The sequence below is a fragment of the Camelus ferus genome, chromosome 28, assembly GCF_009834535.1.
Source record: "Camelus ferus isolate YT-003-E chromosome 28, BCGSAC_Cfer_1.0, whole genome shotgun sequence".
Lineage (NCBI taxonomy): Eukaryota > Metazoa > Chordata > Mammalia > Artiodactyla > Camelidae > Camelus > Camelus ferus.
In genome coordinates, this window is record NC_045723.1 from 2017543 (window position 1) to 2040399 (window position 22857).

The following is a 22857-nucleotide window of genomic DNA, read 5'->3' on the forward strand; positions in this document are numbered from 1 at the left end:
CAACTTCCCGGGGAGTCGAGACTGTATCGCGTGAGGGTCGCAGCCAATGAGGAGGCGGAAGTGACGGCCGCTTCGGAGCCGCCCGCAGCCGCTGCGAGGGTGAAGCCAGAGTGGGTTGCTCTTTTGGAGGGGCTGCTTCCTCACTTCTCACTTCTCACCGAGAGCTCAGGTGAGGCCGAGGGGGTGGTATGAAAAAGCCGGCCGCGCGTCCCAGTGCTAGTGGACTCCCGGCTGGGGCGGGGGGGGGGGGGGGGGCGCGGCTCGGACGCGGCTGTCAGCGCGGCGGAGGCGGCTTTGGCGCATGCGCCCCGGCAGGCGTCGAAGTCGCGGGCCTCCCGGACTCCGCCTTCGTCTGTCGTCGGGGGCTCGGGCAGTGGCGGGGATGCTTTTGGGTAGTGACTGGTGGGCTGCTAAGGATGAGGGCCCATGGGTGTTCTGGCGGGTGCACGGTGGGGAATCAAGGAAATGTTAAGTAATTTGAGGACAAGTTCCTGCTCACCATTCCGTTGAACTGAAAAAAAGAAGCCTGTGGTTTGACGAATGAAGTTATAAGGATCGTTGCACCATCTCCTCTCCCCGTTTCTGCTTGCGGTCACCACCGCCACCACCACCTGCCCCCAGAACAGCTCTGATTAATCGCTTCTGCTTCTGGTTATCCCAGAATTAAATTCTGAGCTCAGCCCGTGAAACTTTAGGGGGAAGCCTCCGCTACGCCCCTGTAAGAACAGGTTCTGACGTGCAGCTCTGTGTTTTAACATCCAGTTTTCTGCCTCGTCTGGCCCCGATACGGAGCGTCACAGCCTTACGTTTTTCTTAGGAGGTAGGGAGTGTGAAATTCTCCATTTGAAATACAGCTCCTTTAAAGTTTTGTAGTATTGATGAGGAACTTACATTTTGGTTTTTCAAACCCAGAAATCCTTTTGAAACTTAACGACAACGTGAACAAAAGCTAGGCACATGTTTCCTCAACCGTTGGCAAATATTTTTTGAGCACCTGCTGTGTTCCAGGCACTGCTAGCTCCGGGAAAACAAAGATGAAATCAAGTACGCTTTTCAGCTCCTTTTCATATTAAAAAAAAAAAGAACTTGAAGCGAAGTTTGCAAGACGACTCTTTCTCTACAGTTTAGCGTTTATAGAGGATCTGGTGGGACCAGGCAGTGTGTCAGAAGCTGGGTGAATGAGTTCACAAGTTTATTCCGATTTTTGAAAGTGCTTCAGTAGTAGTTCCAAATGTATTGTAGTAAGTTAATTGAGATGCAACAGCCTCTTACTTTGATCGGCAAACTGTAAGTCGAATTTCTGTGGTAATAACCCAGGGGTACACATAAAATCGCCATCTGATTGTTGCTGTTGAAAAACAAATACATTTAAAATACGTATTTGAGATCGTCCTTTCTAATCTGAATTAGATTCTATTTTGAAACTCCTGTCTTATAGAGGAGTGATGGAATAATCAATATTCTTTGTAATATTTGGAGTGTTATAGTTTGACATCAAAGTTAAGAACACTGAGTATCAGTAAGTCAATACCAGTATCAATTTTTGTGGCCTCATAGATGTTACTGGATAATGAAAGAACAGGAATGGAAACTAAAGCTTAGGAACACCAGTCAGAGTTCTTTACATATGTTGTGATGAGCTCTCTTTGGAGTTAAACGAAAATCATTTAGGCAGAGTTGAAGCAAAGTTTGGTATGTATATGTGCAGGTAAAACCTCACTACAGTTCAACTTTATCATCATTCCCAGTCATTACTGCTTTTCTTCTCTTTTCCTTTGGTAAAGAACACTAATTATTATCAGTATATAGCACTCAGTTTAACTTCAGCTACCCATTGATTTCTGGTCTGGTGATGGTCACAAAGACCTGTCTTTGCTTTAGGATAGTAAAACACTATAAATCCGAAGCACCTATACTTGGGTCTAAATCGTTTTGGCGTAGCGTGACTATAACCTGTTGAAAATCAAATTCTAAAACATTTAAGTAAAAATCTGTAATATGAAGTGCTTGGTTGTCAGCAGAACACTTTGTATGCTACAAATTATATACTTGCTAGCATTTCTGAAAATAAGAGAAAACTTAAGCATCTTATTTTTTTCCTCTAACTTCGTAAACCTTCTCCCCAGCATCCAGGCTGAACTGTACTGTTTAGAAGAATGGAGGCGACTGCATCTGTTGACATGTTTTCCAAAGTCCTGGAGAATCAGTTGCTTCAGACTACCAAACTAGTGGAAGAACACTTGGATTCGGAAATTCAGAAACTGGACCAGATGGATGAGGATGAATTGGAACGCCTCAAAGAAAAGAGACTTGAGGCACTAAGGAAAGCTCAACAGCAGAAACAAGTAACCTCTCTGCCCTGCTTTCTGAAATTGCCATAACAGTATGCTTCTAACAATTTATACATAACCGTGCTGCAGTAGCTACATTTCAGCCCTCAGTTTTTAGGCTTTTTTGACCTCAAAGTACCTAATGCTATTAAAAATTTCTCCAGAAGGGAAAAAAAAAACCAAAAAATTTAGTTTTAAAGACATGTTCAGAATTAGCCTGACCAGTATATCCATCCACCATCAAGTGAAAGAAACACATGCCCAGGATAATTTTCTGAGCTCAGACTTGTGTGGTTGAGGACAGTGAACTGGGAAGAGCACTGGCATGGTAGGAGTCAGTGGTTTCTCTTTCAGGTGGAGTTATGAGAAAGCCAATCATAATTTGGCTGTGCTCAAAGCAAACAAGATAAGACCTGTAAGGCAATTTTCTTTTTGAAAAAATTATTTCAGGCATTTCCCATGTAACATTTAATCATGTGGCTTATCTCTTCAAAAGAATGCATCTGGGTCATAAAGAAAGGCGGCCACAGCTTTGTCCTTGTCAGCCGCTTAGACTGAGAGCATGGAACAAACTCGTAGTTGACAGGCTCTGATCAAAATCCATTGGGTTAAATTCTGTCAGTTGAATTTTGATGTTAAAAAATGGCTCCATTGGTATAAGTTACATTGAAAGACATTATCACCAACTCTGGTTCCTCTTCAGCTGACTGTTATGAACACGTGAGCTTTTACTTCTCCTAAGAGACGGAGTTTTGTTTGTACTGCTTTATCGCATGTGTTTGACAGTGTTTATACCCTCACTGTTTAGAAGAATTGCTACAAAAAGGAAAGGCTTTCGTAACGCGACTGAGTTCCAATTTTTATATTTTCAGTTTTTCTAAAATTGTATGTGTGTGTTTATATACACCTGTATACACACATTATATCTAGTTTTGAAACCAGGCTACTTCTCTTAATACTAATAATGATTTAAGGTTATATATTATGAGATTCTGCTACAAACTTGTATTTCATGATTACAGTTAGTATACTAATTGCTAATGCTCAACTGAAAATTGTCATAACTAGGATATTTTTTGTAGAATGACTATGAGTCTATCTGATTTGCAGTGAAGGGCATACATTAATGTCTTAAATGAATTTGTGAGCAGTTAAAAACAATAGTCTGAATATTTATATTAAAAACCAAAGGGGGGAGGGTATAGCTCAGTTGGTGGAGTTCCTGCTTGGCATGCGCGGTCCTGGGTTCAATCCCTGGTACCTCCATTTAAAAAAAAAATGAAAAATAAATAAACCTAATTGCCTTCCCCCTCTCTCCTCCCCCCTAAAAGAGCTTAAAAAATAAAAACCAATTGAGGCAGGCAGGCTATAGGGCTTTTTAAAGTTAATACACGAACCGTTTTAACGTAAATTTGTCATAGTTACTCAGAGGGTCTTGTTTTACAGCTCCTATTGCATTTTAGCAGGTCTTTTTTTATTAACATCTTTTCTGAGGAAGTAGGCAAGTTTTCATGGTTTTTATAAGTATTCTTTATGAAAGAGCAGTACAGATTGCATAGTAATTTTGATTTGATTGCGTAGTAAACTTGACCCACGTGGGTACAAGGGAAGTCAGTGTGTACAGTGATGTGAGCACTTAATAGGCCTGTGCTAATCAGTATTCCTCAGCTGGCCACACACCTTTCTACTGTTATGGCAGCTGGAGACGTAGGACTTAAATGGGAGAGAAAGACAAGAGAAGCAGGAAGAGCCTGCTGGAGGCCTGGGGGAGAGCTAGGTGCTGCCCAGCTGCCTGGCCCTGGAGGGAGGCTGCACTGTGATCGCATCCAGCAGATCCTTGTGGGCACACGCTGTGTGAAAGGAACTAAGTGCGGGACTGGGAAGAGATGTGTGCATTGATGGAGGTTCAGACTGGGCTTGCCTCCCTCTAAGGAACTTGGGCAGGTTTGTATCTTCAGCCTTTCGGTTAAATACTTGAGAACAAATAATGAAAAGAAACAGCATTTTGAAAAAAACACTCTTTTAGGGCACAAGTCATTGGTGAGGCAAGGAAAGAATCATGAAATGTCACATCATTAAGGGGTCGTCCTTGAGAGTTTAAACTGTTTATAGAAGCTTTACCAAGGAAATAAGGAAAGATCAGGGCCTCCTGTAAGGGTCAGCTTGGTGTAAGCCAGTGTAGATAGACAGCAAAACGAGGAATGCAGTCTGGGCTGTGCTAGCTTTAAGTCCAGGAGAAGAAAGGAGATGGCACTCCTGGCATGCTGTAGTGGGACGACTTCTGGAGGGCTGCGTTCAGACTTCTGCCACGTGGATTCAGGAGGGCGTGGAGGAATAAGGCTGTGCGAGGAGGCAGCCAGAAGAGTAAGAAGTCTCGAAGTCATTTCACACGAGAAAGTCAAAAGCGCACGTTCAGTGTGAAGGGAGGACGTAGGCGACATAGGATATTTGAAGGGCTGACAGTTGAAAGAGACATTAGAACTTCTCTCTCTGATCTTAGGTCCACGCTGGGCTCCACAGACCAACGTTACGGACATATTACAGGCAGTGTGAGGAGACCTCTGTCACCCCTAGGAACAGCCGGGTACACGGACAGATGCTCTTGCAGCACGTGCACCAGACACCGCCGTGGTTATTTTCATGTTGACCCTTTTCACTGTAATCAATGAGGTAGATGCTTTATGGTCTCCACTTTACAAATGAGAGTGAGACTCCGGTTATTAGGATTCATAGCCTAACAAGTGGTAGAGCGACTATTCAAGCCCAGCCCTTCTGCTTCCAAGTCCGGGGCTCCTTTTTATTAAAACCAGCTCCTGAGAAAGGAAATGAGCCTCCAGTTGAGGTGACTAGCTTCCCGCCACAGGAACAGTTAAAGAAACCAAAATGTCTGTCATGTGGATGATAAGAGTTGTTGTATTGACTGGGAAAGTTGGATTCAGTGACTTAAGGGTTCTTTGTTCCTGGACACCACGTAGGGAGACACCTTTTTCTTCCCAAGATACTACCCAGTGGTAGCCAGTGTAGACGTTCCTGCCTTTCTGAGTCATCAACAGCAAACAGGGCTCCTGAGCTTCAGGCTGCAGTAACTCCCAACCCCACACCCCTCCCCCAAGGACCCATGGGCTTTATCTCATGAGCATTATTTTTAAAGCTTTATAGTAACTTTGAACAAATGCTTCTGATTTTAGTAGGTCAGGTGCAAAGAAATTAAATAGATGTTGACATTCTAAATCTATCAAGTTAAATTTTTATTTTCAAAGTTCTAAGAGAACTTCTGTTTCAAGTTACCAAGACAGATAATTGTCTTAAATACGAGCCATGCTGTGGAGGTAGTCATTGCCCACAGACTATCTTTGCATTGACACTAGAAATATAGGAAAGTAAATCACTAAAAGTAATTCATTTCTAAGATAAAATCCATTTGATTACAAAATATTATAGTGATTTGGACACAGAATGTAAAGTGATCTTGAAAGAGATATTTCAAATGTGTAATATTTCCCTTTCCTCCAATTAGGAATGGCTTTCGAAAGGACATGGGGAGTACAGAGAAATCCCTAGTGAGAGAGACTTTTTTCAAGAAGTCAAGGAGAGTAAAAAAGTGGTTTGCCATTTCTACAGAGACTCCACATTCAGGTAACTTTTTTTCCTTCAGTGACTGGTTTTGAATAAGGTGAGATTGTTGAATAGAGATATATACTGACTTGAGAGACATGAAGAAAAATATAAAAGGAACTCCTACTTTCTGAGTTGTTTCTTTGTACTAGAAGTAGGTATATTAAAGTTAAGCAATTATTAAAGATTAACTTTCCAGTGACATACAAAAATATAAAGAATTGAAAATCAGTGTTTCCATAGAAATGGCTGTTTTTTCTGAATAATATTTTAGCTAATTTAAAAAATGTCTTAGACATATGCACTTAAATTTTTTATCAATGCAACAAGGATTCTTCTTTTGTCCCTGCTGTATGGTCCAGCCACAGTACTGGGGATGGGGCCAACAACCTGAATCCCAGCTCCAAATTCAGTCACTTCTTAACTAGCAGCTCACAAGGAGACAGTGGTTTGACCAAGCCTTTCACCAGAAGCACAGTTGGGACTGCCAGGTTTGGCTTAGAAGGAGAAGAAAGTGATTTCTCTGAGACCAACCCAGGTCTGCAAGCCTCTCGTTGGAGGCAGATCCCTCATAAAGTGAAAATGACCCAGAAGAGGTCATATCTTAAACCAGAGGACTCAAGCCTTTTTTTTTTAAGCCCTCAAATTTGATTAGTTGTCAACATTTTTAAAATGTTTAATGTTGGCAACAAATCAAATTTCAGGATTTTTTTTTAAATCAGGTAACTTGATAAATAGAATTGTATGAAAGCAGTTTGCTGATGCCGAGTGGTACCTGTCTCCTTAGGCGCCCGCCAGCGCAGACCCTCGGTTACTCACTGTTGTCTCAGTCCTACCCTCCTCTGGTTCCCTTAGCCAGCCTGGCCTTTATCTTTATCACCCAACAACTTGGTTACTGATTAACACCTTCCGGGGATTGATTGCCTGGGATTTATTGACTAAGAATATAAAATCGAAAGAAAATACTGAGATGGTGAAATCTCCCAGAAGGGAGAGTGGGAAAGCGATTAGGAAGGTAAAAGGCATCAAGGAAACCCTCTGCCATTTACACGATCACCTCCCACTGCTGCACGTTCTTTAAGGTGCCAGCCTTGGACACACAGGACAAGGTGATGAGACATCAGTATAAGGTGGATAGTGTTTGTTGACCTGTTAGATGTCTTTGCCCACTTGCTAGATTATTAGTTCTGTGAAGGCAGAGAGTCTGCCTGTGTTGTGGCGCACTGTGTTCCAGGTTCCCAGCCACAGAGCAGCACTGACCTCACACAGGAGGTGCTCGGTAAATACATTTGATGGATGTAGAAACAGTGCGGCTCCAGGGGTACTTACCCTACAACAAAACTGAAAAGTCAAGAGTTAAATGAGTTTATACATGCGGATAGATATGAGTTTCTAGCACATAGCAGGCTAGAGCATTCATAATCACCCTTTGGGGTAAGTAGGTATAATTCCTGTGCTTCGTGCATGGACAGCAGGACTTGGCGCGGTTAGGTGACTTACCTAATGTCATTCAGCTGCTAAATGATAAAAGAGAACTGGAATCCAGGTTTTAAGCCTAATGTTTTAACTACACTCTGATTGCTTTTTCTGGATTTTTAAAAAATGGATTAATTGACAAATGGGACATAGATCTGCTTAAAGTAGATTCTGTTCTTACTCCATTAAAACCATGGAGGTGACTTATGTACAGATCTTCCAGAATGTATATTCTTATGTAATGGTTTATCATTGTTTGGAGCTTAAATCAAAAATCATTTATTAATTCGTTCTCTCCTATCATTTTTCGCTAAAACTAATTGCCACACTACATGGGTAATACATAAAAAGAATCACTTAGGAAAAGTAAGGAGGCATCAAGGTTATAAGAAACTCTCTGTACCCAAATCTAATTCAAGAAAATCTATACCAAGAAGTACCCGAAAAGCCTGCTAGTAAAATCAGCTATGAAGCATTTGGTGTCTTGGTCATCGGAAAGAGTCGTTCTCAAACTTTATTGGGCATGAGAATCACTGGCATGTTTCTCAACTCAGCTCCCAGAGAATTTTGATTTATCTGTATATTTTAAAAATTGATTGTAATCATCACTTCTGGTTAAGAGCTACTGCTCAAAAGGATCATTACAGTAGCCTTGTCAACCCAGTGTTTCTGGGTTGTTTGTGAAGCAGTTTAAAATATAATTTAAAGAAAGTGTCACTTTCCATTTTCCCTTTCAGGTGGCTTAATAAAGGTTACTGCTGGCATTTTTCATTTCTTTAGAACCATAATGACCATATTTGTAGCCCTTAACCTTAATATGCTTCTCACTGACAGAGTTGCACAGATGGAAGTGTACCTTCTCAGTGGTACCTTCAGTCTTTCTTAGTGACTTACAAGTATGCCACCAGATGTACATTTCTGATTCTGAGAAGTGTCTCTTCTGAGTTCTGTCAAGTTCAGATTTGTCACCTTGTATGAGATGCCAGGGAGCATGCATAAGAGAGGTGACAATTTTTTTTATTATTAACCATGAACATGACAACTTTGTGAACCACTTAAGACTTAAGGCATATGTTGAATACTTTGTTTTTTTACAAATATCATTTAGGCAAATCTGACTTCCTTAGAGTACTAGATTATAAGAGGTAGAAAACCAGGCAGCTGATCTATGACGTAGAAATGAGGTCACCTGACACAGGCAGAGGCTGGCTGCCGAATTGAGATCCAGAAAAATTAAAAATTAGGTGTGCCGTAATGATACTTACTTTGGAAAAGAAAAGAAGTCTGCCATTTTAGGCTTTGACTTTTCATGTGTTGTTGTTTACAGGTGTAAAATACTAGACAGGCATTTGGTGATCTTGTCCAAGAAGCACCTTGAGACCAAATTTTTGAAGCTGAATGTGGAAAAAGCACCTTTCCTTTGTGAGAGACTGCGTATCAAAGTCATTCCCACACTAGCACTGGTAAAAGATGGAAAAACACAAGATTTTGTTGTTGGATTTTCTGACCTAGGAAATACAGACGACTTCAGCACAGAAACTTTAGAATGGAGACTGGGTTGTTCTGACATTCTCAATTACAGGTAACTTTTAGCAAACTATCAATTTCTTTTAATTCACATACTTAGTTATATTTTTAGAGAATGTTTTAATGTTAACATATATTTTATGGAACTAAGACTTTAGCTGAGATGGAAAAAGAACTTTACCAAGGGAAAGCTTATTTCTTAAAAGTGTCCATTAGCATCGTCTTACAGCAGAATCAGAGTTATCACCCATATTCCTCAGTTTTAAACATTTTATATTTGCTTTTTCATTGTCTTTCTAGATACATAAAAAAATTTTTTCAGAACCATTTGATTGGATGTGGTAGATGTGTTGTCCCTTTCCTCCTAAATGTTTCTGTGTGCATTTCCTAAGAACAAGGACATTCTTATACAACCACAGTACAGTTGTTAAAACAGAAAATACATAATTTACAGACTTTATTCAGATTCTACCATCGTCCCAATAACCTCTTCCATACTGAAAAAATGGGTTGCATATCCTTAGTATGTGTTTTTAGTTTCATTAACCTATAGCAACTTGTTACCTTCCTTTGTTTTTCAGTACTCTAACATTTTGGAAGAGTACAAGCTAGTTATTTTATAGAGCATCCCCCAGTTTGTGTTCGTCTAATGTTTCAAAATTAGATTCAGATTATACACTTTTCCCACAGGTGTAATCCAGAAGTGGTGGTGTATTCTGCCTTCTCGGTACACCGTATCGGGGGTAGATGATGGTTTGCCTCATTTCTGGTGGTGATAACTGGTTAACCCGTGCTCAGTTGTCTACCAAGCCAACTGGGGATTTAAGGAAGAACTTCTCCACACCCCACATTAACTTACTTTTTCATTTATTTATATTAGAATGAATGGGCTATGGATTATTTTATTCAGTGGGCTATAGTCTGTTACTGTTATTATTTACTTTGAAGTTCACATCGCCTCAGATTTGGCCAGTGAGAACCCCTTGCACACTGTCTTCTGTGTCCTTCTGACGCGTCCCCATAAACCTTTGAGCACTTTCTTTCTGGTGCCGACGAGATCCTTTCAGGGCCTCGTGTTGTGCTCTCCATAGGAACTGGCTGTTTCTCTCGGAAGCCATGGTTTCTTTCAGTGGCAAGTGGTATCTCAAAACCAAGACCTAGATGCTAGGAATATTTCCAGGTATTTTTGAAATATTTGTCAGGCATCATTGAAAAGAGATTCATACTAACTCTTCGTTAATGATGATGAATTCCATGGGTTTGTTGGTATCTATAGAGACCGAAACATTAAAAGATGTTAAACAGGAGCAAACGAGTCATAACAGGCTATCAGAACTAGAGCCTGACTTCTCTGCCATTCTCACAGTCAACAAGAATCTAATACGGGTTCAGCATATCCAAAACGGATGAAATTCCTTCTGTGCTTTTCAGTCAGAAATTCTGTTGGTGCATCCTGTGAAATGTTAACTAGTAATTAATGGTAAGGAAAGGAAACATTAACCTAAAGCATTCAGTAATACAAAATAAGGTTTAAAACTATTAATCATCAGCATGAATAATGTACCTCTTCCTTGACACTGACATTTTAAAGAAAATTATACTCCGTTCCACATGTTACAGTGAGGAAAGATAGATTTTTTAATGCAGTTTGGTGTACCAGCTGTACTAAATCATAAAGAATAAATGCTTTTCAAATTTGCTTTGTTTTTAGTGGAAGTTTAATGGAGCCACCATTTCAGAGCCAAAAGAAATTTGGAACAAACTTCACAAAGCTGGAAAAGAAAACTATTCGAGGAAAGAAATATGATTCAGACTCTGATGATGATTAGAGAGCAGTTATAATCCTTTGTAAATCGTCTTTTTATTTCTGCTTTCTTCACAATTAGATGTGTTTTCTAAATTCTGTTGATTTCAATACATTGATCTTCTGACGGTCACACTCTAGAGTTTTATGCAGTTGCATCACATTGAAAGACGTCTTTAATCTCTTCTGTGTGGCGGCTCATGTTTAAATTGAGGAAAACTTCTGAGTTCGAAAATTACCAGGGGAGGGTCTGGATTCTCTATTTTTGAGATTGGTTTTATCACAGTATGATTCTTACGTTTTTATACCATTCACAATTGTGTTTTTAACGTACTAGATTGGAAATAGAAATTCAGCAGACTATTCCAGGACTAATTCTTAATCAGCATTATTTACCTTCTACAAGAGGTCAAGTAACATTTACTGGTGTGAACAGACTGCACTTGTAAATGAATTAGAAACACTCCTTACTTCTGGAATATATTTAAATAACTATTAAAAAGGGTTTATTTATTCTGTACTCTGCATGTTGTTGTTGAATCAGCTGATAGAAGCAGAAAGCTTTTTCAGGTTGTGAACATATTGCCTTATTTAAAGGGTCCTGATCGCTTGTATTTTAAGACATGTATTAAATAATCAAGAAGCCCTTTTGAAATGGCAATAAGAGGAGATCTATAGACCCCCCCCCCCAGTGAAACAACTATAATTGGTAAATATTATTTTTTTTAAATTAAAGTCTCTAGAAATTGTCATAAGAGCATACAGCAAACAAAAACATTTATCCAAAGAATAGTGAGTCTGTGTGGCATTTGAGTCATGTTCCTGCCCCCTTCCTCCCCCCCAGCTCCCAATCTCGGCCTTCAGTTTATCCCTTGGAGGAGCAGACTGCTAGCATCTCTCATTCCCCCAAGCTCTGTGTTGCAGAAGCTCTGTTCTAAGTAACAGTAATAAAGAAGTCTGGAGCTTCCTTCCTCCACCCAGTCCCCACTTGTAGCACAGAATACATACCCCAGGAAAGGCAGACCAAGGACACTGGTTTCTAATCACTGCTGCCCCAGCTTACTCATAACTAGAGCAGTGGTGATTAGGGTGGAGGGTTCATGCAAGGAGAGGCAGGCAGAGAAGCCCCGCCTGCTGCCCCACTGATAGGCCGCAAAGTGCTAGAAGAAAAGGCTCCTAGAAATGCAGGCTGCCCTCCCCATCCCCACCTCTGGGGCAGTAGCACAAGGTTCTGTCCAGTGAGAGATGTAAGCTGTAAAAACAGCTTCCAGAGCATTCCCTAAAGGGACTGACTTTATTTAGAATAGAGGGAGAGAAGTTGAAGCCTAAGGGTGCTGCTGTAAACATGGGAGATTTGAAGAGGGGTCAGGGGAGAGAAGAGGAGACTGGTGTCGCCATGATAGCAACAAGTCAAAGGGAAGACCAGTGAGAAGTTGCGTACAATAGAACGAAAGGGGCAGCCCAGAGCAGTCCTAGGGTAACAAGCCTCAAAGGCTACAAGAACCTGAATTTAATTGGCTCAAACCATGGCAATGTATGTCCCAGGGCATTGTCAAATAATAGAGGTCCACTAGCAGTGGGTGTTGATAGCAGGACATGGTAACAGAGGCAGAACAACTGTAGAAGCCCTACAGGGAGCTCAGGGAAAGAGAGGGAGAGCCCTTCTAACGCTGCTGTCCTCGGGCGAGGGGCGGAGTCGGGGTGACTACATCACGTCCAGGCTGCACACTCTGCAGAGGAATATCAGGTTAATTCAGGGTAAGTGGATCTAACCGAAATGGTCCAGCTGAGGCACTAAACAAGCAAGCAGGCCCTTGAGGAGAAGGGAGTATGGGTCTCCAGAACTGCCGTATTATCTAAAATACCCAGTTTTGAACAAGGGCAAAAAAAGTTAGAAGATCTGCAAAGAAACAGGAAAGTGTGACTGGGCGGGAGGGGAGCAATCCAAAAAAGTGCCTTTGAATGGGCCCAGATGTTAGAAGACACAACATCTCAAAGTAGCTAGTACATACATTTTTAAATACTAAAACCATGCTGGAGGTAAAGGAAGGTATAGTATTCCATCAGATAAATAATATTAATACAGATAGAAATTATTTTTAAAGAGTCAAATGGAGATCTCTGGACTTAGAAAGGTACAGTAATTGCAATGAAAGATTCGTTAGAGGGACTCACTGGTGGCTTTTACTTGCAGTAGAAAGAATCAGAAAATGAGGATATTAATTGCTATAGATAATGCAATCAGAAGGACAGGAGGGGAAAGGGAAGAAAAATAAGCAGCTTCAGAGAAATAGGGAACATCAACATATATGTAATGGCAGTGCCAGAAGGAGAGGAGGAAGAAGTCAGTAGAAAGATTACTAGAAGAAACAATGCTTAAAAATCCCAAATTTGATGGAAAAAAATCAATCCAAGAAGTTCAGCAGATTCTTAAAGTAAAATGATCCACAACCAGACGTGTCAGAATGAAAATGTTGAAAGAGAAAAATCTTGGGAAAAAAAGGAAAATCACTCATCATGCACAAGAAACCTCATTAGGATTAACAGTTGTCTTATCAGAAACAGTGAGGACCTAAGGCAGTGGAATGACATGCAAAGTGCTGAGTAAAGAAGAAACTCAACCAAGCATCTTACATCTAACAAAACTATCTTTCAGAACTGAAGGCAAAATGACACATTCGGATTTTAATGTACGTTACAAGAAATGCTAAACTAAGTTTTCTGTCTAAAAGGTAGTGAGACCACACAATAATTCAAATCTGAACGAAAAACAACGCCAATAAAGGTAACTATATAAGCAATTACAAAAGACATGGCAATGACCTATTTTCCCCTCTTTCAGCTGACTTAAAAGCAATTCTGTAAAACAATATATATATAATTGTACCTATGACATATAGAAATGTCTGTGACTACAACACCATAAAGCAGGTGGGAGCAAATATTTCATATTTAAATAAACCACATAAGGATAAGCAATTGTAAATTTAAAAGTTAATATAAAAATCTAAATATATATGTTCATTCAACTATTTTAAAACAAAAATAACTTTTAAAAAAGTATTATATGCTTAACATATAGCGATGCAATATGTATAAAAAGGGGAAAGGGGCTAGAGCTTTATAGGGGTACATTTCACCAGAATTAAATTGCTATAAAGCTAAAGCAGGTACTGACAAGATGTATATTGCAGATCCTGGAGTATTCACTAAGAAAATAATTCCCAAAATATACAAAGAAAATGAAAGAAATTAAAATATTACACTAGAACATTTTTACTTAAGAAAGAAACCACAAAAAGAACAAAGGAACAAAGAAGATACATATAGAAAACAAAAGCTAAAATGACATACTCTTCACATGGTTGGGTTTATGTAACACTACATGTGAGCAGTTAAACAATCATTAGGTAAATATTGTCGGGCTGAATTACAAAAACAAGATTCAACTATAGTCTATCCACAAGACACACTTTAGAATCAAAGGTAAAAGTACAATGAAAACGCTGTACTGTGCAAACGCCAATCATCCGAGAGCTGGAGTGGCTAAACTAATGGACCAAATAGAAAATTGACACAAAAATCAATTGAAAACAAAGACTTATTACAGATAAAGAGGGTAGTTTTATGATAGAAGAGAATTTAAGAAGCTGTAACAATTGTAAACATCTCTACACCTCACAATGGAGCCCATAAATTTTGATAATCCTGTATTTTGCTATAAGAACTCTGAAGCAGAACTTGACAGAACTGAGGAAGAAATAGACAATTCTGCAATAAAAGTCTGAGACATGACCCATCACCCACCTTTAAATAATGAATAGGAAAAACAAGGGAGAAAATCCACAAAGAAAGAAAAGACTTGAACAGCAAAGCAAATCAACTACACTTAACACTTCTATAGAACATTCACACCATAGCACAATCCATGGAAAATTCTCCAATACAAACCATGTGCCAGGTAATAAACAAGCTTCAATAAGTTGAAAAATATTAAAGTCAAAGGCATGTTCTCTGTAATGGAATGAAATAAGTAACAAATATGTGAAATTCAAAAATATGTAGAATTGAATGCACTCCTTTATAACCAAAAGTCTAAGGAAAAAAAAATTTTAGGAAAGCCTTTCAAATAATTGAAAATAAAAATGCAGCATACCAAAGCTTATGGAATGCCACTAAAGAATCATTTATAGAGAAATTTGTAGCAGTAAACACCTAATTTAAGATAAAAAGATCTCAAGTCAGTGATCTTCCACCTTAAAACTTGTTAAAAGAAAAAACTAACCCTAACCCCCCAACTTAAGGGTGGGAACTTAGATCAAAACTATAGTAATCAAAAATGTACTGGCACAAAATAGACACAGATCAATGGAACAGGATAGAAAGCCCAGAAATAAACCCACACATTTATTGTCAATTAATCTATGATAAAGGAGGCAAGAACATACAATGGAGAAAAGACAGTCTCTTCAGTAAATGGTGCTGGGAAAATTAGCTACATGCAAAAGAATCAAAATGGACTACTTTCTCTCGCCATATAAAGAAATAAACTCAAAATGGGTAAAAGACAAATATAAGACCTGAAACCATAAAACTCCTAGTAGGAAACATAGAAGTTATACTTTTTGATGTCAGTCTTAGCAGTATTGTTCTGGAGACAACTCCTCAGTTAAGGGAAACAAAAGCAAAAAACAACTATATTTTGCACAGTGAAGGAAAGAAGTTTCAATTAAATGAAAAGGCAGCCTGCTGAAGGGTAGAACATATTTGCAAATGATATATCCGATAAGGGGTTAATACTTAAAATATACAAAGAACTCAACATCAAAAAAACAAGCTTCCCTATTTTAAAAATGGGCAGAGAATCTAAATAGTAATTTTCCAAAGAAGATATCCAGATGGCCAACAGACACATGAAAAGATGGTCAACATCACTAATCATCAAGGAGATGAAAATAAAAACCACAATGAAATACTACCTCACACCCGCCACAATGGCTGTTACCAAAAGGACAACAAATAAGTATTGGTGAGAATGTGGAGAAAAGGAAACCTTCATGCACTCTCGCTGGGAATGTAAATTGGAACAGCCGCTATGGAAAACATGGAGTTTCCTCAAAAAATTAAAAAACAGAACTACCATACGATCCGGCAATTCCACTTCTGGGTATTTTTCTGAAGAAAACAAAAACATTAATTTGAAAAGATACATGCACCCCTATGTTCACTGCAGCATGACTTACAGTAGCCAAGATACGGAAGCAACTGAGGTGTCCATCAATAGATGAATGGCTCAAGAAGTGGTGTATATATGTAATGGGATATTATTCAGGCATAACTCTTAACATTTGCGACAACATAGCTCGACCTAGAGGGTATTACACCAAGTGAAATAAGGCAGACAGAGAAGGATATGATTTCACTTACATGTGGCATCTAAAAAACAAAGCAAATATAAAACAGAAACAGACTCATAGATACAAAGAACAAACTAGTGGTTGCCAGAGGAGGGGAGGAGGAGGGATGAGTGAAATAGGTGATTGAGATTAAGTACAAACCTCCAGTTATAAAAAAAAAAAGTCTTGGGATGTAATGCACAGCATAGAGAATACAGTCAATAATATTGTAATAACTTTGTATGGTGACAGATAGTAGCTGGAGTTATTATGGTGGTCATTTTATAATGCATAAAAATATCAAATCACTATGTTATATACCTGAAACTAATATAATATTGTAAGTCAATTATACTTCAAATTTTTAAATAAAGAAAGCAACTTTTATTCAAGGTTAATTAATTTGACAAATATTTATTTTGACAATTTGCAATGCATTTTTCTAGGTGTTGAGGATAAAACAAATTTTAAATGTAAAAATAATTTGTTAGTTGTAAGAAATAGAAACAAGATACTCATCTAGTTAAACATAATCCTACAAGTACCATACATAGGGTCTTAACAGTGCTTTTGAAATGTACGCATTTGTAAGATAAACTTAACTGACAAATGTGAATCAAAATAATTTCAAGAACAAACAGAAAACATCAGTGCCTACAAACATACTTAGCAATTGAAATAATAGGAGAAAAACCACTTTTCCTCAGTATAGTCTGAACTACACTAAAAACACATTTTAGAGATAATTACTATATGTGAAACATTTCAAGTCATTTTTGTAGCTCTCTTTGGATAAACCAATGTTAATATAAATAAACACCTATTCCAAAAAAATAGACAGTGACAAGTGCCGACAAAGATGTGTGGAAAGCGGACCTTCATGCATTGCTGGTGGCATTGTAAAATGATGCAGTCACTTTAAAATACAGTTTGGCAGTCCTTCAAAAATTATATATAGAGTTACCATATGACCAAACACTTTCACTCAAATGTAACTAACTATATACATTCACACAAGAGAACTAAACATTTATATTCACATAAGAACTTATAAATAAATGTTGATGACAGCATTATTCAAAATAGCTCAACATTAGAAACAGCCTTAATGTCAATGCATAAATTAAATGTGATATATCCATACAATGGAATAATATTTGGCAATAGAAAGGAATAAAGTACTGATATGTGCTATAGCATGGATAAATCAAAAACATTATGCTAAGTTAAGGAAACCAGTCATAAAAGACTACATGTTGTATGATCTTGTTTATATGAAATGTCCAGAAAACTCAGGTCTATAGGAACAGAAAGTAAATTAATGTTGCATAAGACAGGGCTTGTCTTGGGATAGGAAGCGATGGATGTTGAGTGTGGGGTTTCTTTTGGGTTAATGAAAATGTTCTAAAATTGATTTGTTGATGGTTGCAGAAATCTGTGAATACACTAAGTACACTTTAAAGGATGACTTGTATGTGTTGTGAATTACATTTCAATAATGCATTTGAAGATGATAGAAACTGTAAAGGAACAGCAGAAGTGAACAGTTGGAGGAGCCATAAACAACAAGACAACAAGAGGATATGAAAAAGAGCTGACAGAGTTCAGGGAAGTATTAAAAATAAAAATATTCTATGAGTGAAAATTAAGCTAGAAGCAATACAGGGGGAAATATACAATAGAGATAAAAGGACTCTTTAGAAAAAGTGTTAAATATGGAAGCCAGGCAAACAAGTTCCACCATAATTATAATTAAGAGTCTATGAAGAAGAAAACCAAAGAAACTGAATAGGGAAAAATTCCCCAAATTGCAATTAAATAAAACTTCACTGAAATAAAAAAAGATTTAAAAGTACATATTGGAAAGGCATCCAAATACTTAGTAAAATTGACCCAGAATGGCCAAGACTGATAGTCTCATAAAACTATTGGCTTTTAAAAGAGAAAAAGAAAGTAAAGTTTTGTTTATTCAAGCAGAGACCAGATCGCTTAATATAGGAAAGAAAATTGGGTTGGCATTGGAATTTCATCTGCCACACTTTATGCCAAAAGGCATATTTAATATATTTAGAGGGGAAAATATAAAACAAAGATTTTATATTTTAGCCAACTGAACTTTAAGTAAAAAAACTATACATAAAAGTATGATTATGCATGAATCAGATAATATTGTAATGAGTAACCTGCTAAACAACAAACTTGAGACAATCAGAAAATGGTTGGAGAAATTCCAATATGAGGCTTTTGGAAGTATTGAATGTATATACCTATAAAACCAAGCCAATTCTGGTCAGCAAGAATGGCAGAGTGGGCAGCTCCAAGGGCCCAACCCCCACCCCTAAAATTAAAAAAAAAAAAAAAAAAAAAAAGCAAAAACTGTCAGAATCAACTTTGTCATAACTATAGAAAACAACCAAAAGTTAACATCAAAGGAAACACTGAATCAAGAAAAAGACAATCTAAAAACCAAGGAAAGCTTTGTGCCATTTTTATTTGCCTTTGCCCCATCCTTTCCTGGAATCTGTGGTGGTCTTGTAGAGAGCAGCCTTTGCTCCCAGTGTGGGGCCCTGACCCCCGATGCTGGAAGGAGCAGAGAAGACATTATCTGCAAAGCATTGTTTGTTCTAACCTATCAAGGAGCTACCTGAAGGACTGAAAGAGGGAATTTGTCTTGTTTTGCCTGACTCAGAACTCAAGGAAGAAAAGCAGCAGGCATTCCTTAAAGCCTTGGTAAGGTACATAAGCAAACCACAAGCCACCTGGAGCAAACGATCACAGTGGAAGTGTACAACAGAGCACCAAAGCCTGGGAGGAAAACCCACGGGGAGAGCTTCTGGAGGAAAATTAGGACATTGAAAACCACACCTTAGAAGTGAGGAATTTCAAAAGTCATGAGCATGCCCAAGGCAAGACACATGGTCTGCAAGGACTTGAGAAGACTAAGTTCCACCTCTGGCTGATCTCTATGTTTAGTGAAAGCAAGATGTGAGGGCTAAGTCAGAGTTATTGACAGCCTGACCAAGCATTGCACAAGTACCCCAGCACAGAGCCATTCTGCAGAGCGACAGAGGCTTTTATTTCTGTCTTTTTTCCCTCTTCTCCCTTTCCTTTTCGATGTTCAAGGAAATCTCTATTGAAAAAACAAACGCACTAGCTGAACACAGCTAAGGGTTCGGAAACTTCAGAGACCACACATGACGAGCAAACACAGACTTTACAAAAATGGTTTAGAGAAGTTACTAAACAGCTGAACCTGCAACGTGCAAAAAAGCAAACTGGGAAGAATGAGGAATCTGGTTTCCTGAGTTTTCACATTATAATATTAAAAATTTCCACTTTCAACATTATGAAGCATGCAAAAAGCAAGAGCGTATGGCCCATTCACGGAAGTTGACAGAAACTGTCCACGAGGAAGCACAAGCAATGGACTAGTAGCTAGACCGACTTTAAATCAACGGATCTAAATATGCTAAAACACTTTAAGGAAAACATGGACAAAGAGCTAAAGGAAACAAGGAGAATAAAGTATAAACAAACAGAAGGCCAAAAAAAGATTTAAGTTGTAAAAAGAAACCATAAAAAAGTTATGGAGCTGAAAAATACAATAACTAAAATGGAAAACTTACTAGAGTGTTTCCATGCAGATTTTAGCAAGCAGAAGGAAGAACTGGTGGATTTAAAGATGGGTCTATTGAAATTATCTAGTCCAAGAAAGAAAAAATGAAGAAAAATGAACTGGGCCTAACAGACCCGTGGCCCTCCATCAACCACACCAACGTACACATAATGAGAATTTCAAAGAAAGGTAGGAAGAATATTTAGAGAAATAATGGCTGAAAATTTCCCAAATTTGATAAAAGACACATTTAGGAAGCTCAATAAATTCAAGGAGGATATACACAAGGAGATCCATGCTAAGACATCCATGCTATGATGCATTATAATCAAACTGTTGAAAACCAACGACAAGAGAGAACCTTGAAAGCAGAGCCATCATGCACAAGGAATCCTCAATGATATAACAAATTCCTAATCAAAAACCATGGAGCCCAGAAACCAAAAGAGAACTGAGATGGTTCTACCAATATTAGACAAAACAGATGTAAGTCAAAAACTTACAAGAGACAGGAAAGGACATCAAGTTCATCAAGAAGATTTAACAATTATAAACATATGCCCCGAACAACAAAACCCCAAAATAATGAAGCAAACTTTGGCAGAATTAGAGAAATAAACATTTCTACAACAACAGTTAGAGACTACCATAATGGATAGGACAATTAGACCGAAATGAAATAAAGGATTTTAGCAACATTGTAAACCAACTAGACCTCACAGACATCTGTACAGCACTCCACCCAGCAAGAGCAGAGCATACGTTCTTCTCAAGTGCACATAAAACCTGCTCCAAAATAGCCCATATTTTAGACCACAAAACAATTTAATAAATTTTAAAAGACCAAAATCATACAAAGTATCTTCTGTACCCAAATGAAATGAAGCTGGAAATTAACAAAAGGAAAACTGGAAAATTTACAAATATATAGAAATTAAACAATACACTCTTAACAAGAAGACAAAAAGAAGAATCACAAGGGAAATATGAAAATATTTAGAGATAAATGGACACAAACATACCAAACCTTGTGGGAGGTCAAAAGGAAATTTATAACAGTAAACACATTTATAAAAGGGAGACTTCCCATTTCTGGTCCAGCATGTAAGAAGCTTGGAAGTCAGCACTCTATCCAAACAACAAGTAAAAAGCTAAAGAAACTGAAAAAACAACTACTCTCCTTAGATTCCCTAAGAGAAGTTAGGTCACAGGGCAAGCCACTGTCCCTAAAATTAGACAGACCCACAGGAATGTAGAGAATCACAACTTACTGGAGCAGCAATCTCTTTGGGAACCAGTGCCAGGGTTGGGAGACTTGAACTATAGTTGACGAATTTCTGGAGACTCAGGGTGGACAACTCTGAGAGTTAAATTAAAACCTCCATGGAGACTCATTCATCAGGGGGAGAGGGGGCCCCACCCTTGTGTGAGTTTTACCTCCTGGATCTTCACCATCATGATCAGTGGGTGATCAGTCACCATCATGACTGGGACAGAAGTCTAATCCAATGAGAGGATTTTAGGAATGAAATGGAACAAAAGAAGGGAAAAGGTAAGGGATACGAACAATTTCAGAGAAACTTAGGGGCAGGAAAGCCACTCCTCAGGTTGTCAAGGGCGGGCTGGACTCTTATTTCTGATGAGGATCAAGGTACCCTGCAGAGGTCAGGATGGCCTGTAACATGGACTCTGCTACCCGCCTCCACTCACTTAGCTACGTAGCTTGAACATTCTCCTGCATCAGTACATCCAGAGCTACCTCTCTCTTCAACAAATGCAAAGTATTCTATTGTACAGATGTTGCATATGAAGATATTTCCTAATCAGGCAAATGTCAAGGGAAAAACCCTCTGGACTCCCCTCTTTTTTAAAACACACTCTAACTCCTTATTTTATGAAAGACTTGCCCCATGCCTTCAGTTCCTCAAGAAATAAAACACGGGCTGCTCTGGGCCAGCAAAATCAGCAACGTTCTTTTTTTCTTTTTTTCATAAAACAACAGGAAACCAAATCTCTAAATGAGATCTCCAGGTACACAATAGCAATTCTGACCAAAGTACCAGGTTTTCTGTGTTCATAGAATGTAAAGCACATACTACACATTATGAAACAGCCTTAAGAACTCACTTTTTAATTGCCTAATAAAATAAATTACTGAATATGCCATTCCCACTGACAAGTCCGAGGCTGGGAATGAAAATTCTCCAGTATTGCCTGTGTCATGTTCCAGGTAAAATGTTTGATTGGGAAAATACCCCCACAGAATAGGGGGTGTGTATTTGGTGGGAAGGGTAGATGAGGTGGGAGAGAACACGTGGCTCTCTGCACTTCTTCGATAGGGCAGGTCTGTTTAGGAGGCTTCCTTTCCCTCAGAGATCACTGCCAGGGTCTTTCCTCTCCACTTCCTGCCCCTTCTCTGAGTGGCCCCAGATCCTCACTGTCCTCCTCTTCCCAGGTCCATCCAAACAAACAAGTTGATACACGCCCCCTTCATGAAACTATCTGGTTCTTTTCTAGTCTTTCTTCCATTAAATGCATGGGGAAGGTTGCCCCTTTTTTCCTTACACATGATATAAATTCCTGTTTCATGTATTTTTAAGGCAACTGACTTAAATATTTTTGTGCTGGTCATTAGCATCTTCGTGACTGTTTTATTATTTACAACTGTGTTTTTCTATGTTCTAAGTTGCACAGGAAAACTAAGACTTCAATTCGTTCTAAAGACAAAAATAAAACTAAGGCAGGTAGAATGTCCTACGTAAAGGGAAGAATCCTGATCGCGAAAACTGGAAATGGGGAGTGACCTCAGTGTCACAGTGTAAGATGTCTGTCCTTTTTGTCCCTTAAAAAAAAAAAAAAACACCTAAATACACATCTATCTACAAACAGAAGTGCCCCTGTGGGAGCTGTGGGCCCAGCACCACATGCCACAGGACCCGGGAGATGCCTCACCCATCTGTGCATCTGGTCATAGGCAGAATTTGGTACAGGCTACGAAGCCAGCAGCAGCCAGGGAGCCTGCCCCAGCCCCACCCAGCCGCAGCCAGGTGACACCTGGAGAGTGCTGACCTGGGTGAGAGGTTTTGTAGAAGC

At 38.8% G+C, this 22857-nt stretch overlaps 1 protein-coding gene across 1 annotated transcript; it reads left to right on the forward strand.

Annotated features, from left to right (window-relative positions):
• On the forward strand, window positions 1–11407 carry TXNDC9 (thioredoxin domain containing 9). Its single transcript, XM_032469744.1, has 5 exons — window positions 1–169; window positions 2127–2345; window positions 5848–5966; window positions 8749–9003; window positions 10660–11407. The coding sequence occupies exons 2-5, from the start codon at window positions 2157–2159 to the stop codon at window positions 10775–10777; spliced, it is 681 nt and encodes a 226-aa protein (XP_032325635.1). The 5' UTR covers window positions 1–169; window positions 2127–2156; the 3' UTR covers window positions 10778–11407.
• The last annotated feature ends 11450 nt before the right edge of the window (window positions 11408–22857 follow it).

What these genes read in the sequence shown, in the direction of transcription:
- TXNDC9 (XM_032469744.1), top strand. Translation starts at nt 2,157, where the DNA reads ATGGAGGCGACTGCATCTGTTGACATGTTTTCCAAAGTCCTGGAGAAT. An exon ending in AAGCTCAACAGCAGAAACAA is followed by an intron (nt 2,346 to 5,847) that starts GTAACCTCTCTG and finishes TCCTCCAATTAG; the next exon opens with GAATGGCTTTCGAAAGGACA. An exon ending in TCTGACATTCTCAATTACAG is followed by an intron (nt 9,004 to 10,659) that starts GTAACTTTTAGC and finishes CTTTGTTTTTAG; the next exon opens with TGGAAGTTTAATGGAGCCAC.